Source organism: Motacilla alba, chromosome 1, assembly GCF_015832195.1.
Source record: "Motacilla alba alba isolate MOTALB_02 chromosome 1, Motacilla_alba_V1.0_pri, whole genome shotgun sequence".
Lineage (NCBI taxonomy): Eukaryota > Metazoa > Chordata > Aves > Passeriformes > Motacillidae > Motacilla > Motacilla alba.
In genome coordinates this window covers 385,206-410,014 of record NC_052016.1, presented here as the reverse complement: position 1 = coordinate 410,014, position 24,809 = coordinate 385,206, and the positions used below count along the sequence as shown (strand labels likewise).

The following is a 24,809-nucleotide window of genomic DNA, read 5'->3' as shown; positions in this document are numbered from 1 at the left end:
AGGGATTTCCACATGTAAACAGCGGCGTGTGGGGACGCTTCCCCCTGTGGGACTCCCTCAGCTGCTGTTTGCACGGCCAGCAGCCCGCTGGGATTCCCAGAGGTTCGGGGCTGGTTACGGGGCTGGAACAGCTGCTCCTCCCTGCCCCGCTCGGGCTGCAAACCCGCCAGGAGCTCCCGCATTCACGGAGCCCCTTGCAAGGTCCTATAAAAATCCATTTCTTTAATGCTCCTGCAAACTCGCAAACTCTCCCCTGCCCGCCCAGCATCTCGCTTTTTTTTTTTTTTTTTTCTGATTTGATGAAGACCACACACATAAAATCAAACGCTTTTGTCATTTGCTTCTCATTGTCCCCCCTTGGTGAAAGGAAGCATCGCCGGCGTGGCGTGATCAGAAACACGGGAGCTCAGAGCCTGGCACCTCTCCAGACCTTCATTTCTCAGGGCAGCTTTTGGGATCTTCCTGGGGCTTCGTGGCAACTGTCCCTTAAGGGAGTGGCTGGAAGCACCAGGACAGTTCTGTGTGCTGGGAGCGTCCAGGGCAGGGAAGGGAGCTGGGAAGGGGCTGGGGAATTCCTGAGGGAGCTGGGAAGGGGCTGAGCCTGGAGCAAAGGAGGCTCAGGGGGCCCTTGTGGCTCTGCACAAGTCCCTGCCAGGAGGGGACAGCCGGGGGGGTCGGGCTGTGCTGCCAGGGCACAGGGACAGGAGCAGAGGGAACGGCCTCAGGCTGGGCCAGGGCAGGCTCAGCTTGGCCAGCAGCAGGAATTTGCCCATGGAAAGGGTGCTCAGGCCTTGGCAGGGGCTGCCCAGGCAGCTTTGCAGTGCCCATCCCTGCAGGTGTCCCCTGCAGGTGGCACTGAGTGCTCTGGGCTGGGGACAAGGTGGCCGTGGGGCACAGCTGGCACTGGGTGTAATTCCCAGGGAATCATTTGAAAGAATGACAAATGTGAAAATGATCCCGACTCAAATCTCACCCATTTCTTCCCAAATTCACTGGTTTTGAGCCAATCCCTGCTATTGGATTGGGATCTACCCCGGACAAGCAGATAGGGAATAGATGGGATTTCATTTTAGAAAGGAAAAATGTCTTCAAAAAAGCATCAAAGGAATCTGATGGAATGAAATGGAGAAGCTGTGCCCAAATGAGCAGCTGAGCTGATCCAGGCTGGATGGGGTCCAGAGAGCTGATAGGGCCCTGCAGCAGCACAGGGTCTGTGTGTGTCCCGTTTCCCATCCCATTCCCCACTCCTGTCCCATTTCCCATCCCATTCCCCACTCCTGTCCCGTTTCCCATCCCATTCCCAATTCCCATCCCATTCCCCACTCCCCACCCGCTGTTCCCGCTCCAAGCAGCTCGGATGAGGATCTGCCATGGCAGTGCTGCCCCGGGCCCGTCCCCTCCAGGCTGCGGTGACAGAGCCGCGCCCCGGTGGCAACCGGAGCATCCCGGGGACGGCAGCGGGGGCTGAAGAGAAATTCCAACACGAGGAGAACTCGAGCCATCCCCCGACTGTCCCCGCCCGGCCAGGGAAGCCGGGCTGGAGAGGGGCAGCGCTGCCGGAGCTGCCCCCCGAAGCAGCGGGAGCTCTGGGCCGTGGATCGGGACATCGGCGACCGCAACGGGAGAGCCCGGGGAGGGATGGCTCCGGTCCGGGGAGGGCAGGGAAGGTTCGGGGGGCTCAGGGAAGGTTCAGGAGTTTTGGGGTTCAGGGAAGGTTCGGGAGTTTTGGGGGGTCCAGGGAAGGTTCGGGAGTTTTGGGGGGTCCAGGGAAGGTTTGGGGAGTTTGGGGGGGGGCGGGGCGCGCTCCCGACGGCCCCGCTGCGGCCGCGCCACCAGCGCCCTCCGGCGGCGCCGCGCGGAACTGCAGCAGCCGCGCCACCCCCGGCACCGGCACCGGGGCTCGAGTGCCGGGAACAGAACCGGAACCGGGGCTCGAGTGCCGGGAACAGAACCGGAACCGGCACCGGGGCTCGAGTGCCGGGAACAGAACCGGAACCGGCACCGGGGCTCGAGTGTCGGGAACAGAACCGGAACCGGCACCGGGGCTCGAGTGCCGGGAACAGAACCGGAACCGGCACCGGGGCTCGAGTGCCGGGAACAGAACCGGCACCGGGGCTCGAGTGCCGGGAACAGAACCAGAACCGGAACCGGCACCAGGACTCGAGTGCCGAGAACAGAACCGGCACCGGGGCTCGAGTGCCGGGAACAGAACCGGCACCGGGGTTTGTGCACTCAGGACAGAACCGGCACCGGGGTTCGTGAGCCCGGGACAGAAGCAGGCCCAGCCTGAGGCTGTTCCCTCTGCTCCCTCCGAGCAGAGCCCAGCTGCCAGCCGTCCCCCCCTGCCAGGAGCCGTGCAGAGGGACAATGTCCCTGTGTCCCCGTGGAAAGCAGCCCAGGAGCAGCAGCATGAACCTGAGCACAGGTGCTCGGTGTCCATCACCACCAGGAGCGTTCCCAAGAGCAGCAGCCATTCCTTGGACATTCCGTGTTTTATTGAGCTGGGACTCGGGTGGGGTGAGGTTCACGAGGTCAATAAATACTGCAGAGCTGCCTGAAGCCCCGCTGAGCTCGAGCAGGGACTGAGAACAGGAGCAGTAACTTGATAAGAGGTTTAGAGCATCTAAGAACTACCTGGAGTGGAGGAATGGAGCTCCCTGAAAAGAGATGGCAGGTGACCTTCACTAATGGCAGGTGGCCCTCACAAAATGGCACCTGACCTGTGGCCAAGGACAGCACTGGCCACCCTGCCAGGAAACTGCCTGAGCAATTAGATCGAATTAGTGAATTTAATGCAGAATAAAAGGCAGGGCAGCAGCTCTGCCCTTCCTGGCCCCGCTGGAGGACACTCAGCCAGTGCCAGGCTGTCCTGGCCAGCTGAAGGAGAAGAGTCCAGGAAGCAACACCCCTTCCACCCATCTGCTCCTTCCAAAGTGATCTGGAAAGGCCAGAGGAGGGGCAAGGAGAGGGAGCAGCAGTGGGACGAGGAGGCTCTGGCAGGGTGGGGACACTGCAGGCGTGTCAGCAGGACACGGCAGCCCTTGTGCCCTGGCAGGCACCGAACACACCCACCCTGGGGGGCTCCCAGCCAAGGACAAGGGACCAGCCAGGTGTGCTGCTCCCTCTGGCACACGAGGAGCAGTCTTTGGTGACTGCAAGGCAGTCTGGAGTGCCCAGGACAGACCTGTGAGTGGCCCCAGCACCTCCCTGTCCCCGGTCCCACCTGCAGGGTTGCACGGAAGGCCACGCCAGAGCACTGATATCCCTGGGAAGCCCAGCTACTAAAGCCATGCTCACCCCACCCCTGCGGATGGGGAAGCCACACCACCCCCTCCCAGCCCCAGCATCTCGCGTTCCTCCAGGTGCTCCTGTCCCAGCAGCTCCAGCCAGGGGCAGCGCCTCTGCCGGAGCCCCGGGTGGTCCCTTAGGAGCCACACATCAGGCACTCGTCCCTGTTCTCCAGGGAGCACACCATGGCTGCCTTGTTCCTCTCCTTCTCCTCCTCCTCCCGGGACGCCTTCTCCCGCTCCCGCAGCTTCTCCTTGTTCAGGGTGAACTGGATGGGGTTGGCAGCCGGCTTCGTCCGCAGGTAGTACATGCCAGTCTTCAGGCCCTGGGGACACGGCAGCCTCAGGGTGGCAGCAGCAGGGCAGCACCCGAGCGCTGGGGACACCCCAGGGCAGCACCCCCAGCGCTGGGGACACCCCAGGGCAGCACCCCCAGCGCTGGGGACACCCCAGAGCAGCACCCCCAGCGCTGGGGACACTCCAGGAAAAACTGGATTCTTGGAAGGAAACAGCCTTCCAAGAATGGGTGAGACCAACTTGCTGTGCCAGAACTTATCAGTCCCTGTGTGCCAAACTTACCAGGCCCCATTTGTTGGGAACAAGTCCCCCCCCCAGACCCAGGTACAGCTCTTGTTTTTTGGGAACAAACTCCCAGTCCCAGGTAATGCCCCTGGTTTTGGGAACAAGCCCCTAGCCCCAGCTGATGCCCTGTGTGTGGGGAAGGAGCCCCAATAATGCCAGCTGATGCCTTGTGTGTGGGGAAGGAGCCCAAATAATGCCAGCTGATGTCCCATTTTGGGGAAGGAGCCCCAGCTGATGTCCTGTTTTGGGGAAGGAGCCCCAGCTGATGCCCCATGTTGGGCAAGGAGCCCAGCTGTACCTGTTTCCAGCCGTAGAAGTGCATGCTGGTGAGCTTGCCGTAGTTGGGCTCGGCGATGTGGATGTTCAGGGACTGGCTCTGGTCGATGAAGGCCCCCCTGTCTGCAGCCATCTTCAGGATGGTTTTCTGGGAGATCTCCCACACGGTCTTGTAGAGCTGCTTCAGGTCATCAGGAATCTCAGGGATGTTCTGGAAGAACAGGAGGGGTTTTTAGGGTGGAAAGCACTGACTGCCCAGATATCTCTACTGATAACATGGTGAGTGCTGGGGCTCCAGCAATCCTGACTGGAGCTGAGGCCTGTACAGCTGAGCTCTATCCCTGAGTCCAAACAGAGAATCCCAGACTGGTTTGGGTCTGGAGGGACCTTAAAGTTCACTTTATTCCACCCCTGCCACAGCAGGGACACCTTCCCGTCCCAGGCTGCTCCAGCCCCAGTGTCCAGCCTGGCCTTGGGCACTGCCAGGGATCCAGGGGCAGCCCCAGCTGCTCTGGCAATTCCATCCCAGCCCCTGCCCACCCTGCCAGGGAACAATTCCTCATTGCCAAGATCCCATCCAGCCCTGCCCTCTGGCACTGGCAGCCATTCCCTGGCTCCTGTCCCTGCAGCCCTTGCAAACTGTCTCTCTCCATGTTTCCTGTTGGCTCCTTCAGGCCCTGGAAGGCCACAATGAGGTCACCCTGGAGCCTTCTCCAGGCTGAACAATCCCAATTCTCTCAGCCTTCCCTTGCAGGAGAGGTGCTCCATCCCTCTGATAACTTGGTGGCTTCCTCTGGACATCCTGTGTCTGCAAGCACCAGGCACTCCTGCAAACACCCTCAGCACTGACATGTGGGCAGGCTGCAGAGCAGGGCAAGGCTCTTCCCCAGAGGCTGCTGGCAGTGCCCAGGCTGCCCAGGCAATGGGCACGGCCCCGAGGCTGCCAGAGCTCCAGGAGCCTTTGGCCAGCGCTGCCAGGGGTGCCCAGGCTGGGCTTGCTGGCACTGGGGGATCCCTGGGGGTGTCTCCCTGCTCAGGACATTCCATTATACTCCCTGCTAGGAAACCAGCCCTAAACCATCTCCCTGCTAAGTGGGAATGCAGAAGGAGCAGGAGGTGGCTGGCAGGAGTCCCTGCCCTGCTGCCCCTGTACCTGGATGGAGCCGTTGTGGGCGATGATCTGGTTCTTCATCTCCTCGTTCCACAGGCCCCTCTCCGTGAGATCCTTCAGCAAGTGGGGGTTCACAACCTGGGAGGGGCACAGGCCAAAGGTTTTTAAGTGGCTGAACAAGCCCCTGCACACTGCTGACAGACCCTCACCCCTGAAGTGTTCCAGGCCAGGCTGGACAGGCCTGGAGCAGCCTGGGACAGTGGAAGGTGTTCCTGCCCATGCAGGGGCTGGATCCACATGATCTCCAAGGTCCCCCAAAACCATTCTGGGATTCTGGACATGGCAAATTAGAAGGGGCTGCATGAGAAACTCCAAAAGATGGGAAAATGAGAGATGTTGCTGTTACAGGGGCACTGGCCACAACCTGAGTTCCCAAAGAAGGGTGTGAATAATCAAGACTGATGTCTTGAGGAGGGAAAAGAACACAACAGGGGTAGGCTGATTATTGAGCAGAAAACACAGCCACCTTTTCCTGCTGGGACTGGGGTCCCTGTCCCCCAGCCCTACACAGGGAGGCAGGGCAATGATCCTCCTGTTCCCTCTCTCCTCTCCTGTCTGGGGTGATCCTGCAAGCAGGAGGAACGGAGAGCACTGAGACACCCAGAGGGGATGGACACACCTCCCAAACAGGGACAGCTTCCCCTTGTCTCCACAGGGGGCTTTGCTAACTCCAGCCTCCAGAACCCAGCTTGTTTCACTCCCTTTCCTGACTGACAGACCCCTCTGAGCCTGTGGAGCTCTTCCATGGCCCCCTCAGACCCCTGAGTGCTTCACAGCTTGTTCTCAGGACTATGGTCTCAGCTGCTCTTCCCATGCCCCTTCCACAACATCACCACCCCTCAGCAGTTATTCCTGCAGCCCACCTTGAGGCCCCACAAATGCTTTTCCCAGACAAAAGCAGCACCTGTTTATTATTTCTCCTATTCCCTGGAACACACAGAGCTGGACTCCTGCAGCACCCAGCTCCCCTCGGTGCTTGGACACAAACACCAGGCTGAACTGAGCCCCCAGGTGTGAGGACCCCCTCGTCTTCCTCAGCCACAAAACCTCAGGGAAGAGCAGAGCTGCTCCCCAGAGCTCACCTGGAACTCCCCCGAGAGCACCCTGCGTGTGTAGATGTTGCTGGTGTAGGGCTCGATGGACTCGTTGTTGCCCAGGATCTGGGCAGTGGAGGCCGTGGGCATGGGGGAAATGAGGAGGCTGTTCCTGACGCCGTACCTGGGGACAGCAGGCAAAGTCAGGGAGCTGCAGCCGAGGGACACGGGACAGAAAAGAGCCAGGGACGGCAGGGAATCTGGGATAACCTGCAGACCTCACGTCACCCACAGGGAAAAGGGAAGCACCACTGAACTGGCACTGGGGGGGAAGTGCAAGGGGAATTCGGGGCTTTGCTGCTCTCATCCCTCCTCAGAGGCTTTCCCAAATGGCTCAGTCATGGGCGGGGCGCAGGGAAGACAATCTGGCAGGCACTGCACCATCCACAGCCCTGAGGCAGAACTGGAGCAGCAGCCCATGAAGAGGCTGAAAGCTCTCCACACACAGGACAGAGGACAGATTTACCACGTTTGAAAACCAGAGCCAAACAGCCAGAATTAGTCCATGACAGGCACTTCACACTTCAGTGATTCCTGTCTTCAGGAGGTTCAAGGCTCAGCTTTTCCCTGGCAGCAGGGAAGAGCCTCAGGGCCAGTTCATGGCTCACTCCTCACTACGTCTGTGTAATGGAACACAAATCCTCCTGCGGGATGCATCCAAAATGGAATTAGAGCTCAGCTAAAGCAGAGCAGTGAGGGCAGGCTCCTCAGCCTTGGAAGGACAAAAAGGAAAGAAAGCCACCCAAAAAACAGCTCAGAGGGAAGATCTGCTGGGTGGGGGGGAACACATGGGGCTGTGTGCACACTTGGACCCTGCCTTTAGTTCTCTGGAAACAGAACATATCTAATCCATATCCAAACCCAGGCTGGATGGGGCTGGGAGCAGCCTGGGACAGTGGAAAGTGTCCCTGCCATGGCAGGGGTGGCACTGGGTGGGCTTTGAGGTCCTTCCCACCCAACCCAGTCTGGGTTTTATCTGACATCTACTACAAACCATGCAGGGTTACTCACTTTGCAATCTTCTCCTTCAAGGCCTTCCAGTCCCAAAGGTCAGAGGGGGTGACATTCCACATGTCATACTGAAGGATCTGAGGAACACAGTTTGGTACAAATTAGAGAAGGCATTCTTTTCCCCATGTTTCATAAACCCCTTTGGAAATGGACCTGTTATTCCTCTTCTTCTCTCCCGTTAGATCTCAGTGAAGCTCTGGTACGACCTAACAAACACTCCACCTTGTGACTGCTCCGGGGCACAGCCAGCACAGGCTGAGTCTGCTTGTCTTTTCAAACCAGAGAATCCCAGAATATCCTGAGCTGGGAGACACCCCCAGGGATCCCCCAGTGCCACCCCTGCCCTGCCCAGAGCCCAGCAAGCCCAGCCTGGGCACCCCTGGCAGCGCTGGCCAAAGGCTCCTGGAGCTCTGGCAGCCTCGGGGCCGTGCCCATTGCCTGGGCAGCCTGGGCAGTGCCAGCAGCCCCTGGGGAAGAGCCTTGCCCTGCTCTGCAGCCTGCCCTGCCCTGGCCCAGCCCCAGGCGCTCTCCGGTGCTGTCCCTGTCGCAGAGCAGAGCTCGGAGCTGTCCCTGCGCTGCCCCTCGGGAGGAGCTGCAGCCCCGGGCAGCTCTGACCTCAGGCTGCTGCAGGCTGAGCTGGCCCAGGCACCTCGGGGGCCTCTCCAGGCCCTTCCCCATCCCTGTGTCCCTCCTCTGGGCTCTCTCCTGGATCTCTCTGATACTGAGACACCCAGAACTGTCCCAGCACTGGAGGGGACAGCCCAGAGCAGAGTGGGACAATCCCTTCCCTCTGGGCAGTGATGGTGGCCCCAGGACAGGGATGTCCCTCCTGGCTCCAGGGCACTGCTGACAGATCCTGCTGCCCAGGGAGCAGGTCCCTGCAGCAGCCCAGGCACAGGCTCAGCTTCCCAGAGCTTTTCCCTGAGCCACCCTGGCACTCACCCCCTGGCTGACGGGCGAGCCCTCGTAGGTGTCGTAGGGGCCCTGCTCCCTGGCCAGCTCACAGCTGGCCTCCAGGGCCGCGTAGTAGATGGTCTCGAAGATGTGCTGGTTGAGGCGCTGCGCCTGGGCGCTCTCGAAGGGGAACCTCATGAGGATGAAGGCGTCGGCCAGGCCCTGCACGCCGATGCCGATGGGCCGGTGCCGCAGGTTGGAGCGCTCGGCCTGCGGGACAGCACGGACACGTCACCTGCAGCACAGCTGGGAAGGGCCCGGCAGCAAAGCCTCCTGCTGCAGCGTGCCGGGAGCTCTGCCTCAGCACTCCTCAATCCTGACACTGCTTGCTGAGGCCAGGCTGAGATTGTCACACCTTAGCACAGACTGTGAGTGCTTAACCTGCAGGACAGCACGGACACGTCACCTGCAGCACAGCTGGGAAGGGCCCAGGAGCAAAGCCTCCTGCTGCAGCATACCAGGAGCACTGCACCAGCCCTGCTCCATCCTGACACTGCTTGCTGAGGCCAGGCTGAGATTGTCACACCTTAGCACTGTTTAACTGTCGCCCTGATTTTTTAAGATTTTCTAAGCCTTCTGATGTTTACATGCTCGTGACGAACTTTCTCACATACTTTCGGGAAATAACTCATTGTTTTAAAATTCTTTATAGAAAAATATAAAAATTTAATAAACTGTTAATTTGTCCAGTGTCATTGGAGAGGTGGCACTGTCACCCTCCAATCCACTGTCACTTTTAAAAAATTATAAATGTTAAAATCAAAAAATAAACATCCCCTTTTTGTTCACCTTGAGAACAGCAGTGTGCTTACCATTCACTTCGTGTCCTACAGTGACATTTAACCCTGCAAGGGGAGGCAGGATTTCGAAGAGAACACTCAGCACCTTCTGATAAATGAAGAAATTTAACAGAGCACAATCACAGAACCACTGAGGTTGGAAAATCCCTCGGAGCCTACCCAGTCCAACTGCTCCCCAGCAGAGCCAAGGCCACCACTGACCATGTCCCCAGGTGCCACATAAACAGGGATATTGAATCCCCTCCAGGCATGAGGACTTCACCACTGCCCTGGGCATTCTGTGCCAGGGCTGGACAGACCTTTCCATTAAGAAATTTTTCCCAATGTTCAACTTAAACCTCCCCTGGCACAGGTCACAGCCACTTCCTCGTGTCCTTTTCCTTGCTCTCTGGGAGCAGAGCCTGACCCCCACCTGGCTGCCCCCTCCTGCAGGGGGCTGTAAAACCAGCCAAAATGAGTTACACTTTCTCAGGATCTGTCCAGGATCCTTGGCCCTGCTCCACATCCCTCTGCTCCTAGTGCTGGTCTGTGCCTCATGGCAATCCCCACACATGGAAAAATTCCAGTGGCAGAAGCAGAGTGGGAAGCTTTCCTACAACTGCTTCACCACGGAGCTGCTCTGGGCTGAAGCTCAGGCAGGCACTGGCAGGTCCCCCTTGGGAGCAGGTGGATCACAGAGCTCCCAACAGCTCTTTGGAGCTCCCCTGTGATTCCTCGTGTCCACACTGCTCTGGGATTGCTCTGGGCAGGATTCAGCCCTACTCACCTCTGCAACAGGGTAGTAGTTGATATCGATGATTTTGTTGAGGTTTCTGACGATGACCTTGGTGACCTCAGCCAGCTTCTTGAAGTCGTAGGTGTGCTCGGGGGTCACGTACATGTTCAGGGCGATGGAGGCCAGGTTACACACAGCCACCTGTGGGCAGAGACAGGGGATCGTGGGGAACGGGCCCAGAACACACAGCTCTGCCCCAAACTCATGGGAACACCCCCCCAGGGAACCTGCCAGGCTGGGAAAGTGCACCCTTCAGTCCTCTGGCACGTCAGAACTTCTGCAAAAAGTCATGACAACTCAGGAAAGTTCAGCAGGAATTGGTATGACCAGAAAAATCCTGCCCTGGTCAGTCCTACTGCCTGGAAACCATCCTTACACAGAATCCCAGAAGGGTCTGGGTTGGAAGGAATTTTTAAGTCTGATTTGTTCCTTGTCACCCTTTGAAGAGTGTCTCGTGTCATCCCAAATCCTCCACAGGAGTGGGAAGCGAACCCACAGTCAGTGGAAGGGCTGTGAGTACTCGGGTCAGGAGTTTCTCAGCTGCCTGCTCCCTTCCCCAAGCAACAGTCAGACATATCCCAGAGAGCTGCCCCAGGAGCACTGCCAGGCAGGCAGGGAACTGCCCCAGGAGCCCTCCCAGCCTGCCCAGCACTCTCAGCTCCCACTCTGCACCCACCTCGTCCTTGCTGGTGTACTCCACGATCTCGGTGCACAGGTTGCTGCACTTGATGGTGCCCAGGTTCTGCTGGTTGCTCTTCCTGTTGCAGGAGTCCTTGTAGAGCATGTAGGGGGTGCCAGTCTCGGTCTGGGACTCGATGATGGCGTACCAGAGCTGCTGGGCCTTCACCACCCTGCGCACGCGGCCCTGCCGCTCGTAGCTGCAACACGGGGAGCCCTGTCAGCCCCCGAGCCCCACACCAGGGAAAGGCCTCTGAGCTCCTCGGGGCCTGGGGCAGCCAAGGCCATCCTCCCTCCCTGCTCAGCTCTGCACAGGAGCCCACACAGCAGGGCAGCAGCACTGCCCTTGTTTAAGGGAACCAATCTTTCACCACAGCACCACGCGGCAGTGCCACACAAAGCCAGGGAGTGCCCCGAGCGGGGATCGCTCCAGGATGTCACCCTGACAGGGACACTGTCCCTCCAGCAGGCTGAAATGGGCATTCACACACAGCTCCACCCTGACAGGTCACAGTGTGAAGGACACAGCCCCATCCTCACGTTTTTATCAATGTGACAATGAGCCCAGTGGCCACCTCTGAGCCCTTCCCACAGAGCTGTGCCATGGCCCCAGATCCCACGGGACACAGGCAGCTCTGGGAGAGGATGGCACCATTACAGGTCTGCTCCCTCCTCTTACCTCTCATAGAGCTTCTCAAATTCCTCCCCCCAGACATCATCCAGGCCAGGACACTCATTTGGGCACATTAAGGACCAGTCCTGTACGGGGGAAAAATATTCAGAGGAAATCTTCAGGCACTCTGTTAATTAATTAAAGCTGTGGCTACCCCATCCCTGGAAGTGTCCAAGGCCAGTTTGGAGCAATCTGGGACAGTGGAAGATGTCCCTGCTCATAGCAGAGGGGGGCACTGGATGAGTTTTAAGGTCCCTCCCAAGCCAAACCAGTCTGGGATTCTGTGAAATACAAGCAGGCATAAGAACAATTTACTGAGAAAATGTTGATGCCTTCAGGAAAGCCGAGAGTCAAACCAGCCCAAGAGCCCAAGAACAAGTCATGGGCTGTGAGATCAAGCCCCGAATCAAGGGCTGTGAGATCAAGCCCCGAATCAAGGGCTGTGAGATCAAGCCCCGAATCAAGGGCTGTGAGATTAAGCCCTGAAGCAAAACACCGAGCTGCAGTTGCCCAGCTCCATTCTCCACCTGCACAGCCAAGGTCTCAAACAAGGTGCAGCAGCACCTCCACTAAGGTCCTGGGAGGAACAAGGAGCAAAGCAGCTCTGCAGCCCTTGCTGAGCTCCTTCAGGGCTGCTCAGCTGCTCCTCCACCACCAGACCTTTTCTGTGCCAGCCACATTCTCACCTGGTTGGTTTCCACTCGCTTCATGAAGAGATCAGGGATCCAGAGCGCAAAGAACAGGTCCCTGGCTCGCTGCTCTTCCTTCCCTGTGTTCTTCTTCAAGTCCAGGAACTCAAAGATGTCCAAGTGCCACGGCTCCAGGTAGATGGCAAAAGCCCCAGGTCTCTGGGACACGGAACACAATCCAGATCAGAACAAACCGTCCTTGGAAAGAAACCTCCTGCCCTGCTCCCGAGTGCCCACAGCACCCCAAACCAGCTGGGAACTGGGGGGCAGCACCAGGCACCACCACAAGGGGAAAAAGGCCCTTTTGTGATTATGTGTCACCCACAACCATCCATCAGCTCCCTGATGTTCACGGGACAGCCCTTGCCAGCGCGGGAGCTCTTCCGTGACCCAGGGCTCCCCTCTGGACCTCACTGCAGGTACCTTGTTTCCACCTTGATCCACGTAGCGGGCGGTGTTGTTGTAGACCCTCAGCATGGGAACGAGCCCGTTGGAATTCCCGTTTGTCTGCAGGGGCACAGGAACACCATCAGCAGAACTCCCTGCAGGGGCTGGCCTGCACTTCCTCTGGCTCTTTCCTCAGGCTGCAGAGCTCTTACACTGATCAGCACCAATTATTTCTAGTCCCTTCCCCACCCTTTTTATGACAAAAATGTATATAATCAGCCACATGTCCCAGAGTTAATAAAATGTCCCTGCTAACTTCTTTATTATGTCAAGAAGTTGACATAATTATGTCACCTAAAGGTTTGCATTATGTCACCTAAATTACATCACCTAAAGGTTTGCAGGGTTTACACACATGTGACAAAAAACCCCAAACACACATCCACAGAAGGTCTGGGGCAGTTAGAGACCCAGAAAGGCAAAGGGCTAGTGCACAAGCCTCTGGGCACATTCCTAGGCTGCTACCAGACAAACATTGGAATTGTCTGACCAAACAGTGGAATAAGATCCTCTTTCTGGCAGGGTTTCTATGAGGAAGGCAAAACACCGAGGAAAACCAATCGTCCTGCCTCAGGCCAAGGGACAACTGAGGGAGGCTCGGTGCTGTGTGAAGCGAGAGAGAGGCAGCACTGGTTTGGCAGTGGCAGCAGCAGCAGTGTCCCTGTGCTGCCCCTGTCCTGGGGTGACTCAGAGAGGGACAGGCACTCACCCCAGCGATGTAGCTGCCCGTGGCACGGATGCAGCTGACGGCCAGGCCAATGCCCCCAGCAGACTTGGAGATGAGGGCACACTGCTTCAGGGTGTCGTAGATGCCTTCGATGCTGTCGTCCTTCATGCACAGCAGGAAGCAGCTGAAGGAAACAAATGGTTTCAGCACACAAAGACGAGAAAGAAAAGTCCTGAGTGTTCCATCAGGCTGCAAAAACCAGGGCAAATATGGCACTTGTAGCATGCTCCCGAAAGCAATCCCACAGGTGTGGAATAAAGGACAAAACAGAAAACATTGTGAGCAGTACTTGTACTGCTGATGCCTCAGCTATCAAACATTTTTAATGGCAGAATCGTGGAATACCCTGAGCTGGAAGGGACCCACACGGATCAGAGTCCAGCTTATGGTCCTGCACAATCCCACTCTGGGCATCCCTGGCAGCCTCAGGGCCGTGCCCATTCCCTGGGGAGCCTGGGCAGTGCCAGCACCCCTGGGGGAAGGACCTTTTCCCAGTACATTGATACAAACCTTTATAAAAATATCATCCTTGTGCTGATATACAGGATATCCAAAACCTATCAGTCATGCTTGCTGCGTTTAGAAAACAATTATGAGGACTCAACTGGTAGCCTGCAGCAGACTGTGCACATCAGGACCTTTCCATTATAATGCAGCCAAAGGTGTATGTTACATATACAGTATTCAAAGGCTCCCATTATCACTACAGTTAACAGCAACCTAGGCATTTTCCCCCAAAGACAGCTAAAACTTGACAGGAGCTGCCCAAAACACCACAAAACACGCGCAGAAACCCAGCTGCTCATTTCAGAGGCTGTGCCTGTGTCTGGCTGGAGCAGAGGGGCTCCCTGAGGGCTGCCCCGAGGCCAGGGGAGAGGCAGGGCACCTGGAGAGCTGGGGGCGGTTGGTGCCCGCGTTGAAGAGCGTGGGCGAGGCGTGCGTGAACCAGCGCTCCGAGAGCAGGTTGTAGGTCTCGATGGCGGCGTCGATGTCGGCCTTGTGGATGCCCACGGACACCCTCATCAGCATGTGCTGGGGACGTTCAGCAACTGCAGGGGCACACAGACAGCAACTCCCTGAATCCCAGGAAGTCTGGGTTGGGAGGGACCCTAAATCCCACCCAGGGCCACCCGACACCTTCCCCTGTGCCAGGCTGCTCCCAGCCCCAATGTCCAGCCTGGCCCTGGGCACTGCCAGGGATCCAGGGACAGCCCCAGCTGCTCTGGGAATTCCATCCCTGCCCACCCTGCCAGGGAACAATTCCTCATTGCCAAAATTCCGTTTAACCCTGCCTTCCTTCAGCTTAAAGCAATTCCCTCTGTCCTGTCCCGCATGCCCTGGGAATTGTCTCTCTCCAGGTTTCCTGGGGCTCCTGCAGGCCCTGCAAGGCCACCCTGAGCTCAGCCCAAAGCTTCTCCTGTGCAGGTGAACAATGCCAGCTGTGCCAGCCTTTGCTGCCAGCAGAGCTGCTCCAGCCCTCTGCTCATCCTGGAGCCTCCTCTGGGCTCTCTGCAGCAGCTCCAGCTCCTCCCAGGGCTGGGCCCAGGGCTGGGGCAGCTCTGCAGGTGGGGCACAGGGGCACAATCCCCCTTTTCCTGCTGCCCACCCTGGAATGTGCCCAGGGCACAGGGATTTTGGGATGCCAAGGCACGTGGCAGGGGTGTGCCCAGCCTGTCACCACCAAGCAAACCCAGAAAGGCCAGGGAGGAAGAAGACTCCATGTGGCAGTCCCAGGGTCACGGCAGCAAGCTCCAAACGCTGCAGTGGGACACAGTGAGCCAGAGTTTTCATGGAATCACAGCAATTTGCCTTGGAAGGAACTTGAGCTGTCCTGCTCTGAGAGCACCAGGCCTGTTCATTCAGGACTTCGTCCCATCAGGCTTGAAACACTCAAGGAACAATCTGCAACAATGCTCAGCTGCTCTCGTGGAGGAGGGAAAACACCCCAGCTTAACTGACAGTGCAATTCCATCAAATATGCAGTCCAGAATCCAATCGTGCCTCAGCTTTACGATATTGTAATTACCCTCTGACCCTTCTGGTGCCCCAGGATATCCAAGCCCAGGGCCTGCATCACTGGCAGCACAGTACCTGAACTTAGCTTTAATTTAATCTAAATTAACTCAGAGTTTTACAGAAGTGCTCAGCGCTAGGAACAGCCCTTACCTTTGGAGTTGATTTTCAGCAAGTAGGAGCGTTCCAGAGTCTTTAAAAGAAAGGATGGGTTTTAGCAAACAGGCAGATTTGAATTATTTAAAAACCCTGTCAACTCCAAACTCAGTCATCCCCACACCCCTCATCCCAGGCTTTACCACCTCTGCACTCTGCTGCTCCTCTCTTCATTAGCTTAATTAGGTGATTAATGACTGAAAACACGCAATTCCACAGGAAGATTCCAGCACTGCTTTGGATTACAGAGTGTGGAGCACGGCAGGAGGTTCCACACTGTCCTGAACCCACAGGAGCTGTCTGGAGTCCCCAGAGCCCTAAACCTGAGGCAGACCCAAACCCCAGCAGCACAGCTCAGCTGGGTGTGGGGGCAGCAGAACAGCCCCTGGGGTGCTGTGGGGAGGATAAACGTGTGGGGTGACACCCTGAGAGAACTGCTCCACTGAGCAACGGCAAAACCAAAAACCCCTTCTTTGGCTAACTGAGGGTTAGAGCATTTCCTTTAGGAACGGCATCCAGCAACCCTCAGTGTGATCTGCTGTGAAACCCAGCCCCAGAGTTGAAATATTGCAGCAGCAAGAAAACTCCCTGATCATCCCACTGGGCAGCTGCTCAGTGCGGGCGCCCTCCATCTTCACAGCCCTGCTGATGTCCCACCCCTCCTGTGCCCCTCTCTGCCCCAGTGCAGATGATTCCACGAGCATTCCCCTCCTTCCAGCAGACCCAGCAGCAACGTGCTCCTCACCTTAAAGCCAAAGTAGTTGTAGGAGAAGTCTCTGTCGTAGATGATGGCAGAGTTCAGGCGCTGGCAGGAAATAAAATTGACTTTACAGGGTGTACCAAGGTTATCTATACCTGCTGGCACCCCTGGCCCCACAGCTGCGCTGTGTGAGGGGCACCAGAGCACAGGAACGAAGCAGCAACAGCACTTCCCTCAAAACAACAAAAGCACAGCTTCAACAGCTCTGTTTTTGGCTGAATTCACTGAAATATGATTGGACAACAGGAAACAAAACACAGGACCAAAGCACAAAAGGAACTTCCTGGTCAGAACACAGCCCTGGAATCACCTGGAAACTGAGCCCAAATGTCTTCTCTCCCTCCTGTGCTGCCTCACTTTGCTCCACACAAGGTACTTTTTCTCAAATTAATTACTTGTGCTGATCATGGCAGTGGGAACATCCAAGAAAGCAAATTTTACTACCAAAACATCCATAGAGGAAGAAAACTCCTATATCCCCTCTTACACCCTCCACTCATGCCCTGCACTGGTTTCTGTGTTGGCTTTTTACCCTAAAACAAACATGGCTTGCTTAAAAAGGAAGAAAAATATTTAGGTTTTCAAAATTCAGTGCAATGGCTCAGACGTGAAAAGAACCCCAGTACTTACATCTTTGTTGCTCAGAACTATGTCCAGAGTCTCCTTGGAGATCATTGGGGAGTGCTTCCCGTTGTGAGGGTTGATGTAGCTGTAGAGATCCTCCATCACCTCTGCCAGGGAAAGGCATGTGAGCAGGACACGTGCAGGCCTGCCCCTGCAGCTCGTGGCACTGGGATTCAGGGATGGGCAGGGCAGGAAAGCCCGTGGAAATAACCCCTGCAGCCCCTCAGACACACAGCTGCTCTGCTGCAGCTCAGCACCGCCAACCTGAACAACCCCCTTCTCCAAATGCTGCCAAAACCCCACTGTAAGAAGTAACAAATGGGGAGGAAAGCGGCTACGACCTGCTCTCAACCCAGCACATTTTTCACCATGCCTACATTTCTACAACTGCTTTTCACAAACCAGGCACTTTCCATTTGCCTTGGGAAACCCGTGGGCTTCATCTGCACGGCATTTTCAGGCAGCCTGGCCCCTCAGGAGCTCCCGCTTGGGAGGTTTCTCTCTTTCTGAGCCCCACACCCCTCCCTGTGCCCTGCCCCAGCAGCTGCAGGCGACCACCCACCACTGAAGACTTTCTTGGTCTCCTTGTGCAGGTTGGACACGGCGATGCGGGCGGCCAGGATGGCGTAGTCGGGGTGCTTGGTGGTCAGCGTGGCCGCGGTCTCTGCGGCCAGAGTGTCCAGCTCCACCGTGGTGACCCCGCTGTAGAGCCCCTGGATCACCTTCATGGTGATCTGCGCCTGCAGGGGGGAGATCCCGAGCTCAGCGACCCCGGCGCTCCGGGGCAGATGGATCAGGAGAGCGAAGGGAACAGCACACTGGGACAGCTGGAGTGCTCCTGGACACGCACTGGGGACAAGGATGGAGGGACAGCACACAGGGAACGGCTGCCAGTGCCAGAGGGCAGGGCTGGATGGGATCTTGAAAATGAGGAATTGTTCCCTGGCAGGGTGGGCAGGGGCTGGGATGGAATTCCCAGAGCAGCTGGGGCTGCCCCTGGATCCCTGGCAGTGCCCCAGGCCAGGCTGGACACTGGGGCTTGGAGCACCTGGCACAGCGGGAGGTGTCCCTGCCATGGCAGGGGTGGCACTGGGTGGCCTTGAAAGCTCATTCCAACCCAAGCCATTGTGGGATTCTGTGTGAGGATGGTTTCCTGGGAATAGGATTGACCAGTCTCTACTTTGGGAACTGCAGCTACTTTTGCACAACTCGTGGGATTTACAGCCTCGCTGGGAGCACCCAGGCCTTGGGAGGGCTCCTGCTGGCCTGGGAAGCTCCTGGCACAAGCAGATCCAAGTGTCACAGGAGAAACTGAGCTCCAGGGAAAGAGGTCACACACGACTGCAGAATAAATAAGAATTCAGGGGCACAAGGAGGCAGGAGGACTCAGAATTTCACTTGTGTCCCCAGCATCAACTCCCAGTCAGTGGGGGCAAGTCAGGGCACTCCATGCTGTTGTCACCAAGCCACCAGTGTCCTCCTCCTGCCATCCATCCCAAACACTTTTGGGTACAGGACCAACGGCAACTGTTTGATGGGTGGAATTTCAGACAGGAGAATGGATTCATGAGAGCCTGGGAGATTGGAAGAGCCTTAACTGGTGACTCCAAATGGCCAGACCGGGACTGAAACCCATAAAAATCTCACAGTCACCAGTGGAACCATCCTGGGCACAGGAAGGAGAAGCCTCCAGGAGTGGGATCAACGCCCACCCCAAATCAGCTCAGAAAACCAAGCAGGGATGTGGCAATGGCAGGGAATTCTATCCTGGTGTTTGACCAGCAGGGGATCCAGAGCTACTTCCATGTGGCATTGCTCCAGCCTTGCAGACACTGGGAGCAACCTAGCAAATCCAAACTATGGGAACTGGAGCAACTCAACTCGTTTTTTAACTACCAGGGACTCAGTGGCTTCCCCAAGGCTTGAGGAGAAAGCAGGGAAAGGGGATTTCCCCCTCCACAGTCTGTGCACTGGGAAGCCAAACCCCTCAGAGCACAAACAACGGCAACAAACCCATTCTGGATGTGTCTGCCAAGAGCTCAGGGAATCACAGAACATCCCCACCCCAACCCGGGACACCCCGGGAAGGCCCGCCCGGGTTCCCAGGCGGCTCTTGCCCAGGAGAGGTGGGGGTCAGGCAGGGGAGGGCACTCACAGGGTCCACGAAGTCAGCATTGAGGCCGTAGCAGAGCTTCTGGATGCGCGAGGTGATCTTGTCAAACATGACCCGCTCCTGGCGCCCATCTGGGACACAGACACGGGGCAGCAGTGAGAGACAGCACGGAACAGAGCACACGGGGCAGCCCAGTGAGAGCCGGGCCAGAACAGAGCACACGGGGCAGCCCAGTGAGAGCCGGGCCAGAACAGAGCACCCCAGCGATGCTCCAGTAAGAACCAGTTCAGAACAGAGCACCCCAGCCCAGCCCCTCCCGTGGGGGAATTCGGCGTGGGAATCTCCAGGGAGTGGGGTGGGGTGCTTGGGTGGGGTACAAGGGAAGGGGAGGCTCCCCCTCCACCCCAAGAATCCCCACCTAAAACTGCACCCACCCAACTCCCAGGGAGGGGACCCAGCTGAGGGTCACCCCCCACCTCAGCCTGGGGACCCCAGCGACCAAAAGAGGGGAGAGCGACCCAAAGCTCCTGCCATGGGACCCAAACCAAAGGAGAGGCCTCACCCCCCACTCTGGGGGTCTGGGGGGGGGCTCACCCCTCACTCTGGGGGTCTGGGGGGGGCTCACCCCTCACTCTGGGGGTCCGGGGGGGGCTCACCCCTCACTCTGGGGGTCCGGGGGGGGCTCACCCCTCACTCTGGGCTCCCCCAAAGCTGAGGGGAGCCCATCTCCTCCCACCGGGTGCCACCAGAGCTGAGGGGATCCCATCCTCCCATGGACGAGAGGGGGGCACCCCCTCTGCTCTCCATGGTGCCATGAGGGGGACCCCCAAAGCCAAGGGGCGTCTCACCCCCTCACTCCATGTGCCATAAGGTACCCCCAAAGCTGAGGGGGACCCATCCTGACCTTCCAAGAGGGACCCTTACAAAATGGGGGGATTCCCATCTGCTTACCTCGGGCGCCACGCAAGGGCTCCCCAAAGCAGAGGGAACCCCAGAACGGGGCATGGATCCCCCTGCAGGTGCCACGAGGGACCCCTAAATCCGAGGGGTGCCGTGCCCACACCCTGGCTGCCCTGGGCAGGACAGAGCCCCCCCCATCCCCGACACTCGGTACCCCCAGGGCAGCGGGGCTCCCCCTCCGAGAGCCGGGGAGCGCTCACCCCGCTTCACGACGTGCATGGTGGCGGCGGGTCCCCCTCGGTCGCTCGCGGCGTCCCCCTCGCTCCCTCACGGCGCCTCCGCTCCCGCCGCTTCCCGCGCCCGCCGCGCGCGCCCCGCCCCGCTGAGGCGGCCGCCGCCATCTCGCCCGCGGGCACGGCTGCCCGCCTCGCCCCTTCCCGCACCGCCCGGCTCCCGGCGCCGCCCGCGGCCGCGGGCCGACACCGAGCCCGGCCCCCATGCCGCTACCGTCCCCGCTTTTCCCCCCGGGAATCGCCGCCCGGCCGGGGAACACCGCGGATCCTGCCCGCTTCAAAGATGGCGGCGCCAGCGCTCCCCCCCCCCCTTCCCTGAGGGACGGGACGGGGCTGAGGGCGCCAAAGACAGAGCCCGCCGAGGGACAAACAGCGCGCCTGGAACGCCAAGGCAGGGCTAATTAACTGCGGTAATTGTGATTATCCGGAATCAGCGCCCAGGCGGGGAATGTGTGATTAAACTGTGGGTGCCACAGCCCGGGGAGGTGGTGGGGTCCCCGTCCATGCGGGTGTGCAAGGAATAACTTGTGAAAAACGCCAATCGCTTGGTTTTAAGATTTTAAAAGTTGAATAGTAATAAAATGGTTATAAAAATAGAAATATAATTAGAGTAATAGAAATATGAACAAAAGTTACGGACGGTCCGGGTGCCTTTTCTGGGCAAAATAAGCCCGAAAAAGGACCCACGTTAACAGAGGATTAACCCTTAAAAGCAACAGCCTGCTGCATATTCACACACCTCATCCATGGTGCAGAAATTCCATCCAAACAAAGGATTCTGGCTGGGCAGCGTCAGCTCCTTCCCCTGAATCCTGACGGCGTCTCCAGGGCTGAGCGAGGCGGGAAAAAGTTAATTTCTTCTGATGGTGGAGCAAAAAATTCTCTTTCTCAGCAGGCTCATTTCAAGGAGGGTTGCAGAGGAAAGGAGAACGTCGGTGCTGCCCCAGGACAGCTCCCACGGGAGGGCCTGGGGCAGGAACCACAGCCATGGCACCACCTCTGAGCCCTGTCCATGTGTCCTGAGCACTGCCCTGGGTATCCTGAGCCCTGCTCACCTGTGCTGAGCCCTGCCCAGGTGTGCTGAGCCCTGCCTGGGTATCCTGAGCCCCGCCTGGCTGTGCTGAGCCCTGCCCAGCTGTGCTGAGCCCTGTTCACGTCCTGAACCCTGCCTGGGTGTCCTGAACTCTGCCCAGGTGTGCTGAGCCCTGCCCAGGTGTCCTGAGCCCTGCCCAGGTGTGCTGAGCCCTGCCCAGGTGTCCTGAGACCCTGCCCGGGTGTGCTGAGCTGTTGGGGCTGGCTGGACTCGATGGCCTTGGAGGTCCCTTCCAGCCTGGTCATTCTGGGATTCTGTGAGCTGCTGCCCACGGAGCTGTCCCATCTCCTGAAGCACTTTGGGGGTGGGTGCCTGTCCCTGTCCTGGCTGCCAGCAGTGTCCCCATGGCAGTGGCAGTGCCAGGATGTCCCGGGGTGGATCCAATTCCCAAGGGAGAGGATGATGGCAGGGCCCTGGTGCAGGGGGAAGCCGGGAGTCCCTCTGCTCTGTCCCCATCCCCAGCAGGCACCAGCGCCCCAACCCCACCGTGCTGGAAGCCTGGCAAGGGCTGCAAGAAGAGAGCAGCAGCCGGCAGCTCGTAAAATAGACTACATGCTTTATTGGATTGAAAAGTTTTATGAAATGACAAAAAACAAAAAACAAAAACCACCTTAAATCAAGAGTTGGCAGATGCGTCAACAGTTGCCGTTTGGTGGATCCCCAACCCCTTCTCCAGAAGCATCCACAGGTCTCTGCCACCTCAAGCAGCTCCGGCCCCGACCCCGCTGGCCCCGCTCCCGGGGGCCCTGCCCGTGACAGCAGGGTGCTCACGAACTGGGGTGCCCATGGATTGGGGTGCCCACGAATCAGGATGCCCACGGATTGGGGTGACCACAAATTGTGGTGCCCATGGAATCAGGGTGCCCACGAACTGGGGTGCCCACAGGTTGGGGTGCCCAGGCAGCAGCCCCGTGGTGGGGCCGGGCGCGTCCCCCCGTCCCCAGGGAAATGCAGGCACTTAAAGTCATTGAGAGGAATTTTTCACTTATCCCAAAGCAACAGTGAAACCGTTTAACTCCCGCCTACGGAACAAAAAACACCTTTGTAGCCCTTCCTGAATTGTCAAGACACAAATATATTACTCTGGCATAAAGCAAGGCCCCAGGGGCTCTCGGCATCCGGCCCGGCCTCCTCTGCCTCCCCCCTGCCCACCCCAGGGATGTGTGGGACGGTGGCCTGGGGACGGAGGGGGTGCTGAGGACAGGGACCCCGGGCTGGGCTGGGGGGTCATGTGGTGCCAGGGAGCCGCCTCGAGTGGGGTGGGAGGGGGCTTGGGGGGTTCCCCGGCAGCCCTGGGCTGGGGGATGCTCCTGGAGGAGCTGGGAGGGGGGCAGGAGGTGGAGCAGGGCCCAGGGATGGGGCAGGGCTCAGTCCAGGGATGGGGCAGGGCTCATCCCTGGGACAGGCTCAGCCGCCGCAGCGAGTGGGACTCAGCCACAGCTGCTCCCTGAATGGGGACCCCCATGGTGGCCAGGCTGTGCTGGGGCCACGCCGAGGTGAGCCGGGGGCTGTGAGTAGCAGGATGTGACCCACAATGTGCTGAGGGGGGACAGGAGAGCCCCTGGGAGCGGCTCAGGACGGGCTGAGCCCCGGGTCAGGCTGGCACAGCCAGGGACACCCCGGCGTGTGGCCTCAGGGCAAGGGGGACACTGCCTGTGTGAGCCTCCTGCGTCCCTCAGGGGGCACAGAGCCCCAGCACCCTGCCTGCTCCAGGGGAGGACTCTGTCATGGTGCTGCCACCCCTGCCCTGGAGAGCCCCGCTGTGTCCTGGTCCCTGCCTCTGGCCCTGCCCCGCTAGGACAGGGGACACGGGACAGGCCCTGCTGCCGAGAGCCCCCTCCTCTCCTCTCCTCTTCTCTCCATGTGGATGTGGCGGGTGGACCTGGCTCTGCACCAACGCCCCTCGGGATGGCCTTTCCCTCACTGTCCCTGTCACCAGGGTCCCTCCCTCACTGTCCCTTGTCACCAGGGTCCCTCCCTCGCTGTCCCTTGTCACCAGGCTCCTCAGCCGGGTCCCCGGGGCGCGCGGGCTGGGAGGAGTGCAGGGGACCGGGGAGGGTGCTCGGGCAAGCCCAGCCGGGGACAGGCGTGGGCCCCTCCTGCCCGTGTCCCAGCCTTCCCCGTGTCACCGCAGAGCGGCGCGGGGACAGCCCCGTCCCCGCGGGCAGCGGGAGCACACAAGTACCGGCAAGGGCAGAGTCCTCCCCTGCTCCTGCTCGGGAGGGGATCCCCTTCCCAGGGGCGCGGTGGAGAAGTGACTCGGAGAAATGAGGGAGAACCGCTGCGACCTGAGTCCCCCCGGGGGGAGCCGCCCCGGCCCGCCCTCAGCCCGTGCAAACGTCGGAGGAGGCAGGAAAACTAATCGATAACAACGATAAAAAATAAAATAGAAAAAAAAAAATAAAACCACATTGAAACCAAACCCAAAGGCCGCGTGGCTGAGCAGAGCAGGAGTAACTGGAAGCCATGCACAGCAAAGCCGGGGCGCAGGGAGGGCAGGGGCGGCTCCGGGCGCGGGGAGCCGGCGGATCGCGCTCCTTCGTCTCGGAGATGAGGAAATAAATAAGTTTAAATAGCTCCTGCCGTGCCGGCGCTGGGGTGACTCGGGGTGCCGAGGCTGCCGGGGCCGCGCTGCGTTCCCGGCGCGCGGCCGGCCCCGGGCCCGGCGGGACGCGTCCGGGGGTGTCCCCCCCTACTTCTTGGGCTTCTTGAAGAGCTTCATGGGGAACTTTTTCTTGCTCTGGCCGAGGTCAACCTCGTCGCCCGTCAGGCTGCTGTCCTCGTCCCCCGGGCTCTTCTTGGCGGCCAGCTGCGGGATGCGGGTGTTCCTGGCGCCGCCGGGCCGGCAGTCAGAGATGGGGGAGGGGGTGTCGGGGTCGGTGGAGCTGGGGCTGTGCGACCGGGACGAATCCGAGTGGCTGGGCTTGCCGGCCGTCGGGTGGCTGATCTCCCCCAGGCTGGAGGACTTCTCCATGCCGTGGTTCACCATCATCATCTTCTTCATCACCATGGGGCTCTCGGGCGGCCGCTCCTGCAAGGCCGCCAGGGCGGAGGGCTCCCCGTGCCGGCTGCCGCCGTTGGGGGTGGGCGCGCCGGGGGGCCCGGGGGCAGCCTCCTCCACGGACCTGGTCAGCAGCGTGGGCCGGGCAGCCAGCAGCTTGGGCGCCGAGCTGGGCATACGCTGGTGGTCGCTCAGGTGCGGGATGGAGGAGTCGGAGTCGCAGCGAGTTAAATCTCTGCGGTGGAGAGCGAGAGAGACGGGGGTCAGTGCCCGCCTGGCCCCGCCAGGCCCCGCACACACGGATGGCAGCAGCGGCTGAGGGGCTGGGGACCCCAGGGACCCCGAGGGAGGCTGGCACTGAGCCCCTGCCCAGGGACCCCGAGGGAGGCTGGCACTGAGCCCCTGCCCAGGGACCCCGAGGGAGGCTGGCACTGAGCCCCTGCCCACCCGGCCCCGGCCCTGCCCCTCTCTGTGCCCCAGGGTCGGGGATCCCCGGGCCGGGGGCTCACCCTGAGCAGCTCGAGGGAGCGAGGACACAGACCTGGGATGGATTCCACCCCTCCCCATGGATCCCAGGGGATGCTAGAGCGCTCCCCACGCCCGGTGTCCCCCAGACTCCCCGGAGGGTCCCTCAGCCCTTGCCACATCCGTGCGTGCTCCCGCGCCCCCCGAGCCCCCCGCCCCTGCCCCGC

At 59.3% G+C, this 24,809-nt stretch overlaps 2 protein-coding genes across 11 annotated transcripts in view; both read right to left on the bottom strand.

Annotated features, from left to right (window-relative positions):
• Positions 1 to 2,473: 2,473 nt before the first annotated feature.
• On the bottom strand, positions 2,474 to 20,294 carry RRM1 (ribonucleotide reductase catalytic subunit M1). The gene is made up of 19 exons (XM_038130333.1): positions 19,991 to 20,294; positions 18,873 to 18,961; positions 17,280 to 17,457; positions 16,724 to 16,824; positions 16,079 to 16,138; positions 15,331 to 15,370; positions 14,051 to 14,213; positions 13,147 to 13,288; positions 12,414 to 12,497; positions 11,988 to 12,149; positions 11,308 to 11,387; positions 10,627 to 10,828; positions 9,942 to 10,091; positions 8,364 to 8,585; positions 7,422 to 7,498; positions 6,399 to 6,534; positions 5,299 to 5,394; positions 4,168 to 4,356; positions 2,474 to 3,613 (listed from the first exon to the last, which is right to left on the bottom strand). Exons 1-19 carry the CDS (start codon positions 20,007 to 20,009, stop codon positions 3,425 to 3,427), a joined length of 2,379 nt encoding a protein of 792 aa, XP_037986261.1. The 5' UTR covers positions 20,010 to 20,294; the 3' UTR covers positions 2,474 to 3,424.
• A 1,357-nt stretch (positions 20,295 to 21,651) lies between these two features.
• STIM1 (stromal interaction molecule 1) overlaps positions 21,652 to 24,809 on the bottom strand; it is a 70,985-nt gene continuing 67,827 nt past the window's right edge. For 7 of the 10 annotated variants that reach the window (XM_038130295.1, XM_038130285.1, XM_038130267.1 and 4 more), the window contains one exon: positions 21,652 to 24,352. In XM_038130295.1, the coding sequence (XP_037986223.1) occupies positions 23,809 to 24,352 (544 nt within the window). In that variant the 3' untranslated portion in view covers positions 21,652 to 23,808. The remainder of the gene's footprint in view (positions 24,353 to 24,809) is intronic. The other 3 variants (XM_038130304.1, XM_038130313.1, XM_038130321.1) reach the window with 2 other exon arrangements.